The sequence below is a fragment of the Camelina sativa genome, chromosome 5 (genome assembly GCF_030686135.1).
Source record: "Camelina sativa cultivar CO46 ecotype springtype chromosome 5, ASM3068613v1".
Classification (NCBI taxonomy): Eukaryota; Viridiplantae; Streptophyta; class Magnoliopsida; order Brassicales; family Brassicaceae; genus Camelina; species Camelina sativa.
In genome coordinates this window covers 4,987,784-5,007,488 of record NC_141884.1, presented here as the reverse complement: position 1 = coordinate 5,007,488, position 19,705 = coordinate 4,987,784, and the positions used below count along the sequence as shown (strand labels likewise).

The 19,705-nt window shown below is 34.0% G+C and overlaps 3 protein-coding genes and 1 pseudogene across 4 annotated transcripts; 3 read left to right on the top strand and 1 right to left on the bottom strand.

The window, feature by feature from the left end:
- The first annotated feature begins 477 nt into the window (after nt 1-477).
- Nucleotides 478-1,314, top strand: LOC104788907 (adenylate isopentenyltransferase 3, chloroplastic pseudogene; annotated as a pseudogene).
- A 3,814-nt stretch (nt 1,315-5,128) lies between these two features.
- LOC104785567 (protein ELC-like) lies at nt 5,129-6,204 on the top strand. Its single transcript, XM_010510806.3, has one exon. The coding sequence runs from the start codon at nt 5,129-5,131 to the stop codon at nt 6,128-6,130; it is 1,002 nt and encodes a 333-aa protein (XP_010509108.1). The 3' UTR covers nt 6,131-6,204.
- A 226-nt stretch (nt 6,205-6,430) lies between these two features.
- Nucleotides 6,431-12,113, top strand: LOC104785568 (uncharacterized). 2 transcript variants are annotated; one of them, XM_087513140.1, is made up of 17 exons: nt 6,431-6,833; nt 7,340-7,442; nt 7,576-7,645; nt 7,734-7,772; nt 7,883-8,000; nt 8,088-8,145; nt 8,675-8,739; nt 8,845-8,851; nt 8,932-8,992; nt 9,179-9,238; nt 9,339-9,358; nt 9,442-9,507; nt 9,872-10,039; nt 10,536-10,793; nt 10,970-11,182; nt 11,261-11,532; nt 11,628-12,113. In XM_087513140.1, the coding sequence occupies exons 1-17, from the start codon at nt 6,742-6,744 to the stop codon at nt 11,767-11,769; spliced, it is 1,812 nt and encodes a 603-aa protein (XP_087369266.1). In that variant the 5' UTR covers nt 6,431-6,741; the 3' UTR covers nt 11,770-12,113. The 2 variants fall into 2 exon arrangements, with proteins under 2 accessions (XP_087369266.1, XP_087369265.1); XM_087513139.1 differs by lacking the exons at nt 6,431-6,833; nt 7,340-7,442; nt 7,576-7,645; ... (2 more) ...; nt 8,088-8,145; nt 8,845-8,851 and having other exon boundaries at nt 8,685-8,751.
- A 2,418-nt stretch (nt 12,114-14,531) lies between these two features.
- On the bottom strand, nt 14,532-15,884 carry LOC104785566 (vesicle transport protein GOT1-like). Its single transcript, XM_010510805.3, has 5 exons — nt 15,600-15,884; nt 15,270-15,361; nt 15,074-15,154; nt 14,842-14,939; nt 14,532-14,746 (listed from the first exon to the last, which is right to left on the bottom strand). Exons 1-5 carry the CDS (start codon nt 15,820-15,822, stop codon nt 14,677-14,679), a joined length of 564 nt encoding a protein of 187 aa, XP_010509107.1. The 5' UTR covers nt 15,823-15,884; the 3' UTR covers nt 14,532-14,676.
- Nucleotides 15,885-19,705: the final 3,821 nt, after the last annotated feature.

Sequence of the window (19,705 nt, the reverse complement as noted above, 5' to 3'; positions counted from 1 at the left end):
TTGTTATCATTTCAACTCAAAGTCCAAACCAAAAACTATTATTGTACATGAGTTAGTTACTTACCTTCAAGTGCCCTACTTCAGAATATACTACTAAATACCAAAAAGCATTTAGAAAATTAGAAACATAATTTACGGGAATAGAAAGGTAACGAGCCTGAATTATTCTGGAGCCCGTTTAGGTATGGTGGGCTTCCAGCCTCCACATCACTAATAATACGTTAGATTAGTCTCCCTCCTCCTCCTTTCTTCACTTTACTAAGCTAGCTACTCTCTTCTATAAAAGAACGTAACATGAGACTTAACATTTTCATTCAACATAAGAGCAAAGATAAATCTCATATATTTCTAGTTCATTTCTTCTTCCCCATCGATCCAATATCTTCTTCTTTTTTTACCTTAGCTCTCTCTCGGATTTTCACCGGAGATTCTAATCTGAGCTGAAATCATCTTTTGTTTCTAAGCTTTCGTCAACATATGGATATTGTAAAGCCCTACGCTCGTAAGGACAAAGTCCTGTTCATCATGGGAGCAACCGGAACCGGAAAGTCACGGCTCTCCGTCGACCTAGCCACTCGTTTCTCGGGAGAGATCATAAATACCGACAAGATCCAAGTCTACCGAGGTCTCGACATTGTCAGCAACAAGATCACGTCCGAGGAAAAACGCGGCGTTCCTCACCATCTCCTCAGCGTCCTGCCGCCTGAAGCCGGCGGCTACTTCACCACCGCGGATTTCTGTGACAGGGCGAGTTTCCTCATCGAAGCCATTACCGACCGTGGAAAGCTACCAATCGTCGTTGGCGGTTCTAACTCTTTCTTGGAGGATCTAGTCATGGACGGGTCGAGATACAATTGCTGTTTCCTGTGGGTCGACGTGGCAGTTCCTGTTTTGCGCGGTGTTTTGTCTGAAAGGGTTGATAAGATGGTGGCAAATGGAATGGTTGAGGAAGTTAGAGAGCTGTTCAACTCTTCTGATTTAAAGAACTACTCGGAAGGGATCAAGAACGCAGTTGGGATTTCAGAGTTCGAAAAGTTTTTCAAGCACGAGCCCTTCTTGGATGCGGGAGAGAGACAAGTGCTGTTTAGTGAAGTGGTGGAAGAAATAAAGAGGAACACATGTGGGTTAGCTTGTAGACAAAGAGAGAAGATCCAACGGTTGATAAATGTAAACAAGTGGTGCGTCCAGAGATTGGATGCAACTCCGGTTATTACAACGCGGAGATGGAAGGCGGATGCTGACGTGGCGTGGGAGTGTCTGGTGGCGGGGCCGAGCACCATTTATGTCTCGCGGTTTCTGCAAGGACGCTGCTAAGTGCTAACCGTCGACCGTCTATCGTTGGTGAGAAAAGCTTCAACCGTGTCACGTAGCGAGGCTTTTGCCTTTTGGTGTGTTTTTTTTTCTTCCTTTTTATTTGTTTTGGTCAACGGGTGGGATGTGTTTTTGTTTGTTTTCCTTTTATTTTCTTTGCTTTTCTTGAATTCGTACTTTGTACTTTTGTGTGAGTGTAAAATAAGTAATTTTTAAAAATAATTAATGAAGAGGTTTGGTGCGTTTGGAGTCTTTTCTTTTCCTTCTTTCCTAGTTCGGGAAAAAAAAGGTTAGGAGAAAAAAAAAACAATTGAATTGAATGTAAAATCAATTTCAAACAAAAATGCCTTTTTTTATAATATAATATGCATCATTGCATTTCTATAAGTTAGAAAGTGGAAAGATTATGAAGAGAATAATTTAAAAATCTGAACCTTGGACAATGAGTTGGAGATTGAAATTGTGTTCTGAACGGAGCTTAAGCAATTTAATTTCTCACATCTTTGTCTATGAGCTTGGTTAACAAACGCTCTAAACTCTACCGAGTACCGACATATCTCATATTGACTACAAAATCATCAATTAAGCTCTCAAACTCTCTGCTTAGTAAAAGTAGTGCTCCCTATTGGTGGTCTTTTGGGCAACCGAAAACTTTTTTTTTTTTTTTTTTTTAATGAAATCTTCAAAAGGTTAAACTAAAACTAAAAATGCTTTTTGATTGTGTGTTTTATTCATTCAAGGATTCACCTAACCTATCGTCGTTGATCCTGCAAAAGCCCCCATTTTCTCAAACTTAAAAGGTGAAATAATTACTATAAAAAAATTATCCCAAAACAATAGAAACTTTGGGAAAAGATAATATAAACAATATAGTTTCTGTTTGATAATGGCTAAGTTGACACATTTTAATAAATATCACATGATTCAGAGACACAAAGCAAATGAATCATAAGACTTAAAAAAGAGTTATATTCTTCGTATACAAACGAAATATTCTTTATATTGTAGGAGAGTCCTTTGTCAATATATAAAAATACAATCAGTTTCCATTTTTATATGTTTTAAATGGTTTGACTTCAAAAATTCCCAAAACTGTTAGTAAGTAAGAAAAACTCAAAATCGAAGATTGGTAGGGTTATATCCAATCTCTGTCCCAAAAAGAAAAACTGTTAGTAAAAAAACACTCAAAATCAAAGATTGGTAAGGTTTATGAGGTTATCCAGTTATCACCAATCTCTGTCCAAAAAAAAAAAAAAACTGTTGGAAAGATATGGAGATACATATGAAGATGACAAAACCATCTTTTTGTCATAATAATGGTTTGGTATACCTTTTGTCATCTTGCGGAGAGAGAGGGACAATTCTTAAGTTCAAAAAGGTAATATTTAGATATTATTATGCATACTATTTCCATTTTCCAATATTCTGTATTTTATAACCGCACTGACTATATATTAAAAAGAAATACGGAAACCTATGATGTTAAGCAATATAGTATGATGGTTTGGTAAAGGGGATTCTTTTTTTGCTTTCGTGATTGAATGAATTATTTCCTACCGCATCTTTTGTTTTACTTTACTCCGTGATTGTCTGAATATGAAAGGGACACACGAGAATCTTTCCCAACTTCTTTATATATAATCATGATTACAACTTCTTCATAAGTGAGAGATTACAAGTCTCGACGAGCAAACAACATTTTCAAAAAAAGAAATCTGAAGTTTATATATATGTAGTTGCAAAGTATTCATATATCATCATCATGGGTATGAAGATATCGACGGCCATGTTATTGCCGCAGTCAACCGGCAGCATCAGACTTCCCTCTGGCGACCTCTGTTGTAAACCCCACACACTTCACTGTAGCAGGCAAGCAAACGACTCTCCGTCTATCTAGCCAACACGTTTTCCGGGGGATTCTGGTCAGTTCACTGGAACAGGCAAGCAAACCAGAGTAAGTTTTCAAAACAAGTGAAGTTCTGAACGGCGCGCTGTCTCTCAGCTGCAAACTTCATTGTCCACTGCAACAAGCTAGTAGATCAATTGCAGAATGCTCTTGACAAGCTACCTATAACAGATACAACAGAAGAAACCATTGATCATGTAATGCTCTTCCAAACAAACAGTATCATTATGATCTTATCTAGATATGAGCACCAGGATCAATATATAAACACAAATCTATCATACTGTATCTAACATACTCTTAAACTTGCTTTGTATATTTAGAGCCTCAATTTCAACAGCAGTAAAAGCTTAGCACATGAAAGTAAGATGATACTTCAGCAGTAAGTACAATGCCAAGAGCTGGACCATTAAGATATACGTGATTTCAGACAATTCAGCAGAAAAGGTACTATTACTATTTTTAAGCTTAAATCCCCAAGATTCATAGTTTACTTTACTAGAACCATTCTGAACTATTGCCTTACCATATAATTAGCACAACTACATCCAAGGAAGAATGCCAAGATGTGACAGCAGAAAAGCTGTACATGATCTCCTAAAAGAGGTCAAAGAGAAAAACAAGCGCAGAGACAACAAAGCTCTTTCAAATTGTACACTAGTCTGTAACCACACAAGTCATGACAGTTTGAGAAAATTTGTGGAGCTGGAAATAAAAGTAAGATCCTTTTTTTTTACATTTGACCACTAGTCTATCTTACTCTACACCAGTTAACCAATGGGATGACGTTTGCAAATTAACTAGGTTATCAAAAAGACTGGGAAGGAAAACTCCTTATAGAGCAATCTGCAAGGAATATACAGATTTCAAACAAAAGGGTGAATCATCTATAGAAGAAAAAGGAACACCTTTCGGGACAATGGGACGAAGAAAACACAAAATAGAAAGATAAGTACATATCCTGATGCTGAATATATTAAAATCTTAAATGATAAATTGCCATGATGGGTTGTAATGTATTAATTTGGGGCTTGGAGTGTTCACTTTTTTCCTAAACCTATCACCAAAGTTTCACTACAATATGTACGCATACAAGAATTGTCTCAAATCCCAACAGAGAAAAATAAGGAAAAGAAAGTTCTCCCAGCATGTAGTTAGGCTTGGAAAATTGTTCATCGAGATTTGAACAAAAAAAAAAAGGTGGTCAAAGGAAAAATTTGCATCAACTAAATTAAAATCTGAAACGAGATTATACCAAAGCGACTACAACTAAAATCTAATGGCAAGGGACAAAGCTGAAAAACTAAGCCAGAGCAACTTACTAACCATGTCACCATAAAATTTGAGTAGAGTCCCAAAGAGATGTAAATTCACAGACTGCACAACAAAGGACTTTTATCAATGCATTGATGGTCCTTCAAATACAAAACGACTTAGCAACGTTCAGCTATTTGGTCATCGAGTTAGGTTTCACGATATGAGAACTTAATTCCCCGAATTTGATACCTCAATACTGAAACTCCCCAAAACGAACAGCATATCCAAGTCAACCCCTATTAGCTTCAAATTAAAGTATTGATACTAAATTAGTAAAGTTGACCAAGCCAAAATGGATAATTCTATTAAATGCATACAAACCTAATCAATCCAGTGACAAAACATAATAATAATCTAGAAGAAGAAAAAACAGAGAAAAAAGACAATTAGCAAAAAATATCTTCTTTCCAAGAATGTAAACTTCCACGAAACAAAAGAACAGTCACTATCCCTTGTTCTCTAAGCTTGACCCAAAACATTTCAAGTCATTTCATAATATATAAAACAATAAAACTGAAGAACTCAAAACCAAAGAACGTCATAAATAGCACAGAAGAACAAGCTTTTAGCCTCAAAGTCACTAACCTTTTTCAAATGGCATCATCATCATCATCATCATCTTCTTCAATCAAATTCATAGAAAAAGCCCTTCTTGCCACCGGATCCTTTGCTCTATCTTACACCGATCCTGATCAGAAATGGCTAATCAGAAAGCATCTAACTTCATTCCTCCAAGACTATCCAAACTTCGAGCTCTCAACCAATACATTCAACCACAACAACGGAGCCAAAGTTCAACTCTTTTCCCTTGAAGGATCACTACGTATACGAAACTCCACTACACAACTCCCAACCGTGAAACTAACCATTTGGATTCACGAAAACTACCCAATAACGCCTCCTCTAGTGTTTATAAACCCTGATTCAATTCCAATTCGCAACAACCACCCATTCGTAAGTTCTTCAGGATTCACAAACTTTAGATACATCGAAACATGGGAATACCCACGATGCAATTTACTCAATTCCATCCGTAACCTCAAGAAAGTTCTCGCTAACGATCACCCTTTTGTACTCACTGATTCAATCCCAACCCGGAAGAACCTATCGATTTCGAGAACAGAAGCTTTAGATCGATTAGCCACGAGTCTCCACTACGACGTTCTAACAATCATGGAGAGATCAGAGGAAGAGATTGAGAACCTCTGGAAACTTCAATCAGAGATGAAGCAAAGATCCGAATCTGTTAATACAATCATCACCGAGGTTGAGAACGAGAGAGAGACATTAAAGGTGAGAGCTTTGAATCTCAAAGAACACACCGATGTTTTGGAGAACTGGGCAGAGACGAACTATCGTAAACTGACGAAATCGACGACGATTGATATGGGAATCGAGGAAATGTTCGAACTTGACTCGGAGGTTGAAGGATTAGCAGAAGACGACGCCATTGAAGATGTGTTGAGAGTACTGGAAGAAGCAGCGGCGAAGGGAGAGTTGGAGATAGGTTCGTATCTAAAGCAAGTGAGAGTCTTGGCTAGAGAACAATTCTTCATTAGGCATAATCGTTTAAAAATTGAATCTTTTCATATTTGATGAGTTCGTTATGAACCTTTTCTTTTTGTAAATTTATCTTCTTTTTTGGGTATAATGATGGACTAAATAACTCATGATTAAGCTCAGCTAATAACTAACTTAATTTTGGATTAGGAATGCTTATTGATGAAGATATTTTATTATGATCATACTATAAAGTATTAAAATTTCTTTAAAATTGACTGTTTCATAAGCTATATAATAAGCATTCAATTTTTTGTTTGCAAATTTTACAATTGACTTTTGCATAAGCTTACCAAAGCATCGTCTTATAATTACTATAACACCCTCGAGAGATTAGTCAAGGACATCTTGTGCTTGGGTCAAATCTTTGGGTATGGTCGTCATTACTCGGTTTTGCTACGAAAGCATAGAATCGAGTGTTCCTCTGCGTTAAACTAAGATCTCGTGCAAACCTTCTCTGCGGGTGCACCGATTCGTAACGTACACCCACCTCCTCAGGTTTCCCCCAAGATCCCTTCTTCGTCCTTCTTCGTCTTCTTCATCCTACAAGTGTGGGTCTTGTCTCAATTCCTATGTATTGACGACTTTGTAACGGCAAATCGGGAGTACATAAACGGATCGTGTTGTAATCTTTGGTCAAACAATTCATGGAGATTTCAAGCCGGACCTTTGTTTTCTTCTTCTTGTCTCTCTGTCTCTTGTCGTCAACCTCTCTCTCGATCGAAAATTTTCACCAGGCGTAAGTGTCATTTTCTTTCTTCTCCCTTCTTGTCATTCCCCACCAAGAAGCTCCTTATATTTGAATTCTTCTTTAGGAGGAGATATCACACAGTTTGGGTTATAAAGTCTTGTCCTTTTTTTAGTTTCTGGAGTATCGTACAGCATCTTGTAGTTGTAGCAATTGGAAAGATAGATACATTGTAGCAATGGATCTCATTATTGAATTGATCCTATGGTTTTTTTTGTTTCTTTGCAATCTGATAGGAAAGAAAGGTTTTTGCTTTTGTGTGTCTTACATTTGAACTTCATCAATCATTGTGATAATGTATTATTGTCTAGTGCCATATAAGCTGAATGATTAGGTTTGTTATAGCTACATTGTCGTGGTTGTGATGATGGGTAATTCAATTGATGTGGTAGCAAAACATGTTTAACAGCTTTTGTTGATTGATTATCTCTGATGTGCAAAAACACTTTTTATGGGTCTTCTTAATTCCCCAATTGCTCCTTGTTTGCTTAATGCAGTTTTCCTATTGTTGAACCTGCTCCGGGTCATACCAAGCTTCAGCTTAGCAGAGAAGGTTTGGAAGCAATTAGCAGAATTACTACGCCTATTTCTGCTGTTGCGGTATGTGAGAGTGATGTTTGACTCATTATCAATTATTTGTATGTTCTTTCTATCTGAACCTGGTTTTTTTCGGACCAAGAAGTTTGTTGCTTTTTTTTTTTCTAACTTTTTTGCTTGTTGTTCCCCTTTGCAGGTGATTGGCCCTTATCGCTCTGGAAAATCATTTCTACTCAATCAGCTTCTTTCCCTTTCCTGTTATGAAGGTGCTTCTTATCTCATACACTTGCGTTCTGCATTTTACTTATGTTATTAGTGCTGAACATTGACTTAGGATATATTCAATGTCATCAGGTTTTGGTGTTGGACACATGCGTGACACCAAAACAAAAGGTAATCTCCCTAATGTCCTGAGAACAATATCATCCTTCGATTGCATATATATTCCAGCTAATTAAGGTTTAATTCTTTTTGTTTTGAATCCACTGAATCGTTGTATACAGGTATTTGGGTCTGGGGAACACCATTAGAGCTGGAGATTGATGGAGTCAAAACTTCCGTAATTTACCTGGACACTGAAGGATTTGAAAGTGTTGGAAAGTCAAATGTCTATGATGACCGGTACCTAGACAGTTCAATATATGGACATTTTAAACTCTTGTTTGCCAAATCTCTCAATATCTAATCCAGTTCTTTGTCAACTTTCAGGATTTTCGCTCTGGCAACGGTTATGAGTTCTGTCCTTATCTATAATCTGCCTGAAACTGTAAGTTGTCCTACCTCTCTGTTTGTTAGGATTGCTTATGCTTCTAGATACATTATACTTGAACAAAAGAGAGTGAAACCTTTATATCATGTCGATTATCATGCCATTGCTAAAATCAAAGACCAAAGCGTTTTGAAAGACCTAGGTACTTCATCTTATGGAAGGGTTTACCCCAAAAATGAAATACAGGGTATCGAACAACCCGTCCAAGGTAGCAATCATAAATACAAAACTCGTAAACATAGATTAGCTATGAGCCTTATGAGAAAAAAACATTATTTTGCCTTAGTAACTAAAGCGAATTTATTAAGCTTAGGATTTATAGCCAATTTTTGTAAAACACAAGCAATGCAGAATAGGTGTCCTAATCATGTTTGCTTGATTCGCTTTGTGGCATGCAACGTCAAGCAATACTGAATTCGCTCTTGATTTTATAGTAGGAAGTGTACAAATACAGATGTGTAACAGAGTAGCTAGTGTTTGAAATACCCTTATATACATTTCTCTCTCTGATATGAGTTCCCATCAGATCCGCGAAGCTGACATTTCTCGGCTCTCCTTTGCTGTTGAGTTGGCGGAAGAATTTTATGGAAGGTTTGCTTAATTGTACTCTGCATTTCTATCTTTTAATACGTCTTCCGGCTTCTATGAATACTGACTGGCTTTTATTTTCATTGTCTCATGCAACTCAATTGGCAGAGTAAAGGTACACCCTAACGAACCGCTGATATTCTTGATCCGTGGCAACCTTCACAGCTTCTGTTTCTAATTTCTCATATCTTGTAGGGTGAAGATGTTGCTTTTGAACCGTCAAAGCTTCTGTGGCTTATCCAGCGTGATTTTCTGCGTAAGTGCATGGTTCTTTTGGCAACAACATTCATAATAGTTCAATATAGACAGTGCTTGAATTCTATGTAATCACTTCCTATTTTGGGTGCCAGTGGTCCTGTGTGACCCATTTCAATATTCCAGTCTTTTCTGTAATTTATGCAAGTGAGCTGGTCATGATTAACACTATTCCAACGTTATGTAGAAGGGAAATCGGTGAAGCAAATGGTGGATGAAGCTCTCAGACATGTCCCTAATGAAGATGGTTAGAGTTCCTTCCTATGCTTTTTACTGATGTCGCCTAGACCATTTCTTACAAGCAGCGCCCCTTGTTAATTGATTAATTTTGGTTCTTTTGTTTTCAGGTAACAAAAATATTGACCAGGTATGTTGTTCTTTGTTCTGCATCGTACAGGTAATTATCATTATTATCTCAGAAATTATTCTTTTTTATCACCTTTTTTCCAGGTTAACCAGATTCGGGATTCCTTGGCTATAATGGGTGACAACAGTACAGCCTTTAGCTTACCACAGGTAAGACATTTGTATGTTTTTGCATATTAACCTTTTTTCTGAAGAAATACAGATCATGGAACTTTAATCAAAATGAATGTCTTTACTGAATTGTGTGCGAATAAATAACTTATTTTGTGTGGTTGTTACCTTTAGTCATGCTGAAACGTGCAAAAAGTCCCCATTTTTCAGTGCTTATGAATCTTTGAAGTGTAGTTTTTCCAAAGTTCTTTGGAGGAAATTCTCTTTTCTTCTTCCATGTGGAATATTAGAATGATTGTCTGATCTGACTCAGACATGGACTATTCAATACTCTTTCTTCGAGCTAGTACGTAGGTAGGGGATTTACTTTGTGATAACGTTCTTCCTTGTTTTTTGTATGCAGCCTCATCTCATGCGGACAAAGCTATGTGATCTGAAGGATGAGGACCTGGACTCTACCTATGTTGCAAGGCGTGATCAATTGAAAAAGCTTGTTGCTAGTATTATCCGCCCAAAGATAGTGCAGGGGAAAACGCTAAATGGGAAGGAATTTATTGCTTTCCTGGAACAGGTGAGTGTCAGTTTCTTTTCTGTCTGGCTTCATTCTTTCAATTTCTCAGAACATTTCTATGAATAAGTGGAAGTGTGTCGTTGATAAATAAGAAGGAATAAGTGTCTACTTTCTTGGTGTTCTTACATATTTTATCAAGTAAATAGACATTTTTTTCTCTTCTCATGGATGGCTGTGTTCCCTGGCTACTGAAAGTTATCGGGGGTAACCTGTTCTTGTTATTTGTATAAACATTGATCGATTACTTTTGTTAATGTGGTCACTGTGATTCATGTTTTCCTTGATATTGTACTGATTTATACCCTTAACATATCAATTTATGAGTGCATATCTTTTATAAATGATGTACTTGTTACAAGATATTTGATACGCATAATTAGTACATATTTTTGATATGTAGCACTAAAGTAAGGCTCATATGATTTCTATGATATGCCTTCTATGCTTACTAAGTGGTTTCTTGATGTATTCCAATTTTGATTGCTCTACTTTGTAGATACTGGATGCATTAAATAAAGGAGAGATCCCATCAACAGGATCACTAGTTGAGGTTTTCAATAAAGATATTGTTGAGCGGTGTCTGAAGCTGTACAATGAAAGGATGGTAAGATTGAGGCTACCTATGTCTGAAGAATCTCTCCAAAGTTCCCATGAAACGGCACATAATGAAGCTATTAAGGCATTTAATGCACAGCATTTTGGTAGACAGCATGCAAAGAAATCTGTCGATCAGTTGGATGAACAAATGCAGGAGGTATGAATCCCTATGTTAATATGAATTTCTAGTAAGTGGGGATCAGTTGGATCATTTGCATTTTAACTTTTCAGACATTAGCTTAGTGGATAAAAACAAAGGAATGTTTTGGCAGATTTTGGTAGTCTTCTTAAAACGGATTCCCAAATTTACTTTCTTATACATTTTTGATCCAGGTATACAAGAATTATGTTCTTGCAAATGAATACCAATCATCGAAGCTCTGTGAGACGCTATATACAAAGTGTGAAGATGACATGGACCACTTACAGGCTCTCCGACTTCCTTCCATGGCTAAATTTAATGCAGGTTTCGTTTACTGCAACCAAACTTTTGAGCAGAAATGTGTTGGTCCTTCGAAACAAAACTATGAGCAAAGATTAACTAAGGTAACATATATACAAGACTATATTATGCGGGAAGTAGTGAATTGCAGTTTGACCTCCCTAGATCTTTTTCTTGTGCAGATGATGGGAAAGTCACGGTCTTTGTTCATCAAAGAATATAATAACCGACTGTTCAACTGGCTGGTTGGGTTCTCTCTTGTAATGGTGGTTGTGGGCCGGTTTATAATAAAATTCATTTTGTTAGAGATGGCAGCGTGGATACTTTTCATATTCTTGGAGACATACACAAGGATGTTCTGGACAGCAGAAGCTCTGTATTACAACCCAGTCTGGCATTTCATCGTTGGGACATGGGAGAATGTCGTGTATAGTCCCGTTCTCGACTTGGACAGGTAACAAAACAAGTCTTGAACGAACCTCTGGCCAAACTTCTCTCTCAATCTCTCTGTTCGTCTAAAAAAGTTTTGTTTGTGTATTTGGTAAACAGATGGGCGATTCCTATAGTGTGCATAATTGCACTTTGTGTGCTTTATTGGCGGTGTTATGGAAAGAGGAAACACGGGGCTCGCTGGCTTCTTCCGATGTACAATAACCAGAAGAATGTCCGGAATAGGGAACGGTCTGAGTAAAAAAAAAAAAGCATTCCTCCTCCCATCCCTTATACTTATAGCATCTTCTCGGGCATGCTCGTTGTTTTTATCATCCGAAGCTCTCTGCCCGTTACTACCAAATTTTTGGACGCAGAAGAATTTCAGAAGAATGAAGAGGATGATTTGATCGATCCAAGTTGGTTTGATTGTACCATTTGCATAGAATGCATTTGTAATGTTTAACTTTATATTATACATATGATCCGATCTGTTTTAATTTTTATACCCTCCCAGTCACGGTTAATTCTAGCTAACAAACCTTAAGAGTCTGTTTCTATTTTATTTATTCAATTCAAGTTATTAATATAGTAGAACAAAATAAACATCAACAAACTAATAAAATAGAAGAACAAACCACTAGCAGCTAAACATTACTATTATTTCCATGTTCTTGGGATTTGGTCATTTGGGGAACTGATAACCACTTCCAATCGTCCCCTCCGTTTTGTTGACTTCGGGGAATTCAAGTATAATCATATTTGGTTGAATAAGATAGGTATGGATAAAAACAAAAAGTGTCGTCATATATTTTCTATAACGATATATAGAACTTTCTCAGCACTAAAACTCAAAGCCCTCAAGCCTCAACTGAAAGCAAGGTTCAAAGATTTAGTTTAACAATACGGGACAAACAATTTCAACGAGGGTTTATTGGTTCAATCAGCCACACTTGCTTATTTTAATCAGTTTAGGTGATTTATCATGATCCTATTATTTTCTAAAACGGTTAACGTTTCAATTTTCTTCTAGAACTGTTCCACGTTAAAAGTTATCAATCAACTAGTAGTTGAGAGACGTCTCTACTCTAGATGCACACAGAAGATGACAATAGCCATAACGTAATTAGCTTTGGTTTCATGGTTCCTTTCGTCTGAATATATATAAGTTAAAAAGAGCACACTTTATTTTTATTTTTGAAACTTAATACAAGCTAAAAACATAGCAGTTCCAAAGTCTTTTTCGCAAATAAAAGTTTAGTTAGACCATTTCATGTAACATATGCTCCTTCAGGGGATAACAAGATTTCAAAGCCTTTAATCAACTACACGAGACTTTGTTGTCAATGGGTTAATACATACTCAGAAAAACGCACATGAATCTCCTTCTACTTAAAACGTGAAGGTAATAACAGATTTGCAGGTTTACATTAATTTTTATTTGGTTAGATTAAGAAGAAAGCAAGTAAAAACATCTTTTATATTAAAAGTTAGTTCTCTGGTAATGCAGGCACAATTTCTGCATTTTTAATTTGTCAAAAAAGTAAAATAAAGAACAGAAATACTCTATAGCCTGGAGATTATATATATATATATATATATATATATATATATATATATATATGTGGCCAAGAATCTGAAAGATTAACATGAAAGCGATAAAGCAAATACATCATGCAACCATATGATCGTACCGACGCAACACAAATTTATCATATTTTAACTATAAAAATCTCATATAATTCTTATCAACATAAGAAAAATATGTAAATAACAACTACTTAACAAAAGAAAACAAATATAAATGAAGTTCCATACCAGTTTGTTGTAAACATGGTAGTGTTCTAATATTTTTATCTTACAAAGTTAACAAATGCACCTCATATTGTAGACAAACAAAAATTAGTATATTAAAAATATGGTTTGTATTACAAAAATGAACATGAAAAAAATCAATATTTTCATTCTGTTGGATACTATCCATAAACATAACTGTAAGATATGGTTTACAATTTTTATTTCTGAAACCTGATGAAAAAAATTCTAAAAACCATGAAAATGCACCCCAAAAAATATTTAATTATAAAATAAAAGAATGTGATGCCAAAAGTATTGAAAATATACTTAGTTTGCTTTAGAAGCAACAATTTATTTGGAAAGGAAATAAAGATTGTAGAAAACTACTTATACAAAAACAAATGATATAGCAAACAATAGTCATAGAATTATTCTGTTGGGTTTAAATTGTTTAATAGATAAAATAAATTTGGTTCAAATAGAAAACAAAACGGAGGCCATAATTAATGTACCATAAAATTACTATGTTAAATTTTATATGGTGTAATTGTATCATATATAAATAATGTATATTCACCTCTTAAAGTATATACTAATATAAGAGGAGGTTATTGGTTCTATGATTTTAATGGATTTAGAAATCCAGACAAAAATCATGTGTTATTCAATCATTGATTTTAAAATACTTATTAAAATGATGTGTTATTGGTTTCATGATTTACAAATACTTGTTAAAATCCCATGTTATTCATTCAATGATTTGTTTTTGGATTTCAAAATCCACATTATGTTTTAAATGGATTTGAATGGATTTGAAAGTGTAAAATAGAAGGATTCAAATCCAAGGATAAAACATGTTATTTCAAAATCCATGTATTTTGATTTCTAGAATTTACAATTCCATATGGATTTATAAATTACCTCTCCAATAACACCCTCTAACTAATAATATTATTTATAGTTCATTTTAAACAGAAAAAAATAACATAAATCCCTCGCGTGGAGTGTTCCCTAGTTTTTAAATAAATATTCATGTTTAAGGAAAACTAGTTCACTTTAGGATTGGACAAAAAGCTTTGTCAACATAAACGTATTAATTAAGGTGAACAGAATATGACTCACATTGGCCATTTTGCAACGTTAATTTTGAGATTTCACATTTCTAGCTAGATTTTGTTATTCCCAAGCATTCCTTATTTCACTAAAAAAAAAAAATGAATCTCCTGATTTTAATAAAATTTGTGGTATCTTAAGAATTTTTAAATAAAATAGTCACTCATGTGTTAAGTAGTGTCAATGCAAAAAAAACGAACCACATTACAATTACATCAATTTTATTATGTAATAGTCACTCCTCATGTGGTAAGTAGTGTCAATGCAAAAAAACGAACCACATTACAATTACATCAATTTTATTGTATATGAACCTTGGCCAGAAGGAACTGAAATAGAAAACGAATTTTAGTTGTATATGATTATAATTCCACAAGCAATACGTTATACGAGTAAGGAAGAAGAAAGAAAAAAGCTGAAGGACCTGATTAGAACGAAAGAGCCAAAGGCTTCCAGCAGCATTCCGAAGATAAGGGACCCCAACAGAATGAAGAAGACACCAAAGCCGAAAGATATGGAACCCTGAGTAGCGAAGGACATATAAAGCTAAATGAACACACAAACACACACACACGTGACACTAAGGAGAAAGAAAAAAAATCAAGCGGAGACTGAGCGAGAGATATTGATATGGTAGGGAAAGATAAGAACCAAACCATAAAATTTTGATGCAACATGAAAAACTCCAGGGTAGACTTGAGGCCAACGGTTAGAGTAACCCCCGAGCTGAGAACAATCTGAGAAAATATGAATGGAAAACAAAAAGAAAGGATAAGCTATCACTATGGTTCTGTACTTATGCAAGAAAAGTGGCAAAGCCATGGAAAACAAAGATATCTGAGGGGTGCTTACATTCCCGACAGCAAGCAGTTCCGGTTGAAAAACAAAGATTATTCCCAAAAAGGAGAAAAATAGTCCAAATCCTGTTAAGCCTATCCCAATTTCTGTTTCAAAACACATAACAAAATTTGGTTGTTTTGTAAGTAGGGTAACCAAGTTCATTAGGAACCAAATTTGTACCACTGACAATAAAGATGTACCGAGATAAATTATGAATGGGGATTCCCAGCAATAAAGGAAGGATGGTCAACTCATAATCAAGAACATGATAAATAAAACTAAGTAATGTGGATGTTCTTCCAACAACAAGAATATTTAGAAATAACAGTGGTGAGATCATACTTTGGTCCTTCTTTAGAGAGGAAGACATCATGGTTCCTGAATGGTCCAACCGACAAAAGGTCCAAGGTCGGCCAGAAGCCACTGAAATTTTGTTTGTGTATTTGGTAAATAGATGGGAATTCCTATAGTGTGCATAAGTGCACTTTATGTGCTTTATTGGCGGTGTTATGGAAAGATTTCCAATCTTTATCAAACAAGATTGGAAACAAGAATATTTCTTCATAGTTTCAAGATTTCTCCTTTATCTTGTGTAACTTGGGGATAAATTTTGAAGATTTCCAGCTTTAGGATTTTCCAATCTTTGCCTTCAAATTAATATTCTTCAAAAATGAAATTCTTTACCACCGAAGCCGCATAGTCTCCATTTGTTCCCACAAGCTACGGCCACGAGTTCTTCCCCGCATGCGGTCCACGTTAGATCGGTCAATCATTTACGTTTGGCATGTTAGAGATCATAAGCTCATGTTTGGGTACATCAAAACTAAAACACATCAACATGGCTTGACTCGACCATGCATGACATAATAACCTCAATGAAATAAACTTTAAATTCTTATTTTCCTCAATATGATATGGGTGAAACTTCAAATAGACTGTGAAATATGTAAAAGTATATATAAAACAAATTTTAAATGATTTGAAGCCAGCCATATCTAACGGAACATTAACTATAAAGTATTTAGTCCAAACTAATTAATACAGAATCATATCATAGCTCGTATATTATAATATTCGGAAACTTTTGTCTAAATAAAATGCACAATATGCAAACAGACGATATATATTGAGCGCAGTTAAGTAATTTGAATTCAAAATTTCATTGTGGTGTTCATTGAATTGCGTCTGCCATATTTTCCTTGTTACATGGCACGTACATGCATGGTGAGAAAAGGAGCGGTTAGACACAACTTAATTAATTATAAGTACACATTAGCTTAGAAAAAAAATGGAAGAGAGTATTGAACAGAGAAACAAAAAGAGAGAACTCAAATTTATAATATTAGGTGTGAATAATGAACTAAACAGAGAGTATATTAGTATTAAAGAAACGTATGATTTGATTAAAACTAGAAAAAAAAAATCAATTAAAGCCGCAATAAGATCAATTAAGAAGTATGGACTATACAAACAAACAAAATAACTTACCAGGACATTCGGACGACATTTTTTCTTCCCTTCACTTTCTTTCTTATTTAATTCTGTAGTTGTGATATATTCACTATAGCGTTTTACGTTTAGGACTCTCATAGTCCCCAATTTATAGAGTCGGATACGTTGATGTTGGTGTCGTCGGTGAGGTACGTAGTATATATTCAAAAGCCAAAACTTTGACAAAACCATCCTTTAATAGGCCCTTTTCACATTAATGATTTATTTGGTAAAAGCTTTGACACTTAATTATTACTACTTTTTTTGTTAAGCTTTGAAAAGTGTAGTTGTATAATCGATATTTAAACCTTATCGAGAACATGATAACTACGGTTCTTTTTAAGGCAAAGACAATGTCGTTAGGAACGCTGACTGGTTTCTGTTTACAACGTTATATGTGATATTGCATTTGATCTTATTCATCTGATTTTCATTTTAAAACGTTTTAACATTAAAGAAAAAAAAAACAATAATACCCAAAATATGACATTTGATATATGTTGCAACTCTTTAACGTCAAATTTTGTGAAATTGTCACTTAGCCAGATGAAATGAAGAAAGTGTCCTATAGAACTTATACAGTACATGCCAATTTATGTCGAAGTACAACAATAATTTAAAACTTTAGTCATAGTTAATAGTCAATCTAATATGGTTGATATATGGTAGTGTACATACATATTCGAGCTTTCATATGCATGCTTTAGGGTGTCATAAAACATTAACGTAATCATTATATCCTTTTCTGCTATAGAAGATGATAATTTTAAAATGATGTCAGCAGGAAAGCTGAACAAAAATTAAAACCATAAATATCCTATATACTACGTTCTTTTGTAAATGATCTTTTAGACTAATGCACACAAATTAAAATGTCATTTAATTTTTGTTTATTTCCAAACTACAACATCATCCAATATTACCACCTAACCAAGCTTTGTTAGTAGCTTATATAGCCAAAAAAAAAAAAAAAAACTTTGTTAGCAAAATAGTGTCGTGATAAACTGAACCATAATATTAGAATTACACATAAAACCGGAACCGCTAATCAAATGTGTAAACGTATAGAGAAATTTTGTTGGTGTCATCGCAACTTAATTTAATTTCAGTTGATAATTAACCCTCATTGATTATGTATACTAACTAGGCCATTCTCGAAAGTATTTCACTGGTCGACCATTTAAGGTAGTGACGAAAATTGTCCACATAGAGTTAGACGATAAAATGCAAACTCAACAGTTTCCTCAACATCCAGGAGCATGGAAGTCAAACAAAAAACAGAGAGCTTTCTTGATTCATAACCTTTAATAGTTGAAGTAAGCGAGGTTGATCTAATTATTGTTGTTGAGAACACCATGTCTATGAGTATATTGAGTATGTAATCTAATAAGCGAGGTATAACGTTGCTGCTAGTATAGATACAGTAAAACTTCTATAAATTAATAAACACTGTAAATTAATAAATTTTGTTGGTCCCAAGTCGGACCAGTGTAAAAAATAACAAAATTTGATAAGACAATAAGATAATATATTTTTTTGAAATCTCTACGTACAATATGGTCTCAATAATATCGTAAATTATTAATCATGTAAATTTACATATATATATATATATATATATATATATATATATGTTGATATATGTATGCTTTAAAACTTTGAATTTTCTCCTACAGTTCATATCTATAAAACAATTGTTATGTTGTATTTTTAGACTATAATGATAGAAAATACTCTATAACATATCATAAAATAACTAAGTTTTTTTAAAAAATTTGATTTCTACATATGCATCACTTTCATTTTGATAGTTTTATAGAGTATTTGTAATTTGTTGTCAATAATGTTTTCTAAATATTACAAATTGATCAATTCTATATTGTTAACATCCGAAAGTCTAATCTTATTTTGCTAAAATTATCTCAATTCATAAATTTTTAAATTTAAACAATTAAATATATCTAGAAATTAATAACTATTAATTTACACTATAAACAAAAGAACCAACAAACTCTAGTAGAATCTTCTGAGTTCTGATGATCACTTACTCTTTGATCGCTTCATGTTCCTGCAGAATCTGCTACCACACAGACATTCAAAGGGTTTCATCAGAGACTCATCATCGTTGAAGTCAATGCCACAATCCTGAGAATGTGATCAAGTCCATAATTCACATAAGATCAAAGTATATACAAAGATATCTGTATATACAATCGTTTTCATGGGTATAGGAACTTCTCAATGTAGATGATATGTATTTTTAATTGTTTATATATTTATATTATTTTGTGACTATGACAAAATCATCTACATATATAAAAATTATCTGATTGTTTGATACATTGATACATTGACTGTTTATATATGGCAGCAAATTAGTCATTTTTTGGTTCTTTGATATATTGAATAGATATTAAAAAAACTAAGCAAAACATATGCAAAATATAAACAAAACATAAGTAAAATATTTTTACGTATGTGTTTTATAATGTAATAGATGTTTGAAAGTAAAATTGAAAAACCATATGAAAGTTGAAAATTTGCAACCACACTAACAAAATGCTAATGTGACAATAAAAAATAGATGGTATGATATTTGAGAGTCTATTTATGTGTTATTACAAATTACCATTTTGTTAGTTAATTAATAATATATTTTCGTATAAATTTTTAATACAAGTTCTCAACTTTGATGTAGTTTTTCATTTTCCTTTCAAACATTTAATAAATTATATAATACTTTAATAATGTAAATAAAAAGATTATGAAATATGAAATAAAAAGAGTTAATAACAAACAAAATATTATAGATTTATAATAAAAAACGTAATCACATTTTCAAAAATAAATACATAAGCTACCTTAAAAAGATATACAGTAAAACCTCTATAAATTAATACTCGATAAATTAATAAACACTATAAATTAATAAATTTTATTAGTCCCAAGTCGGGCCA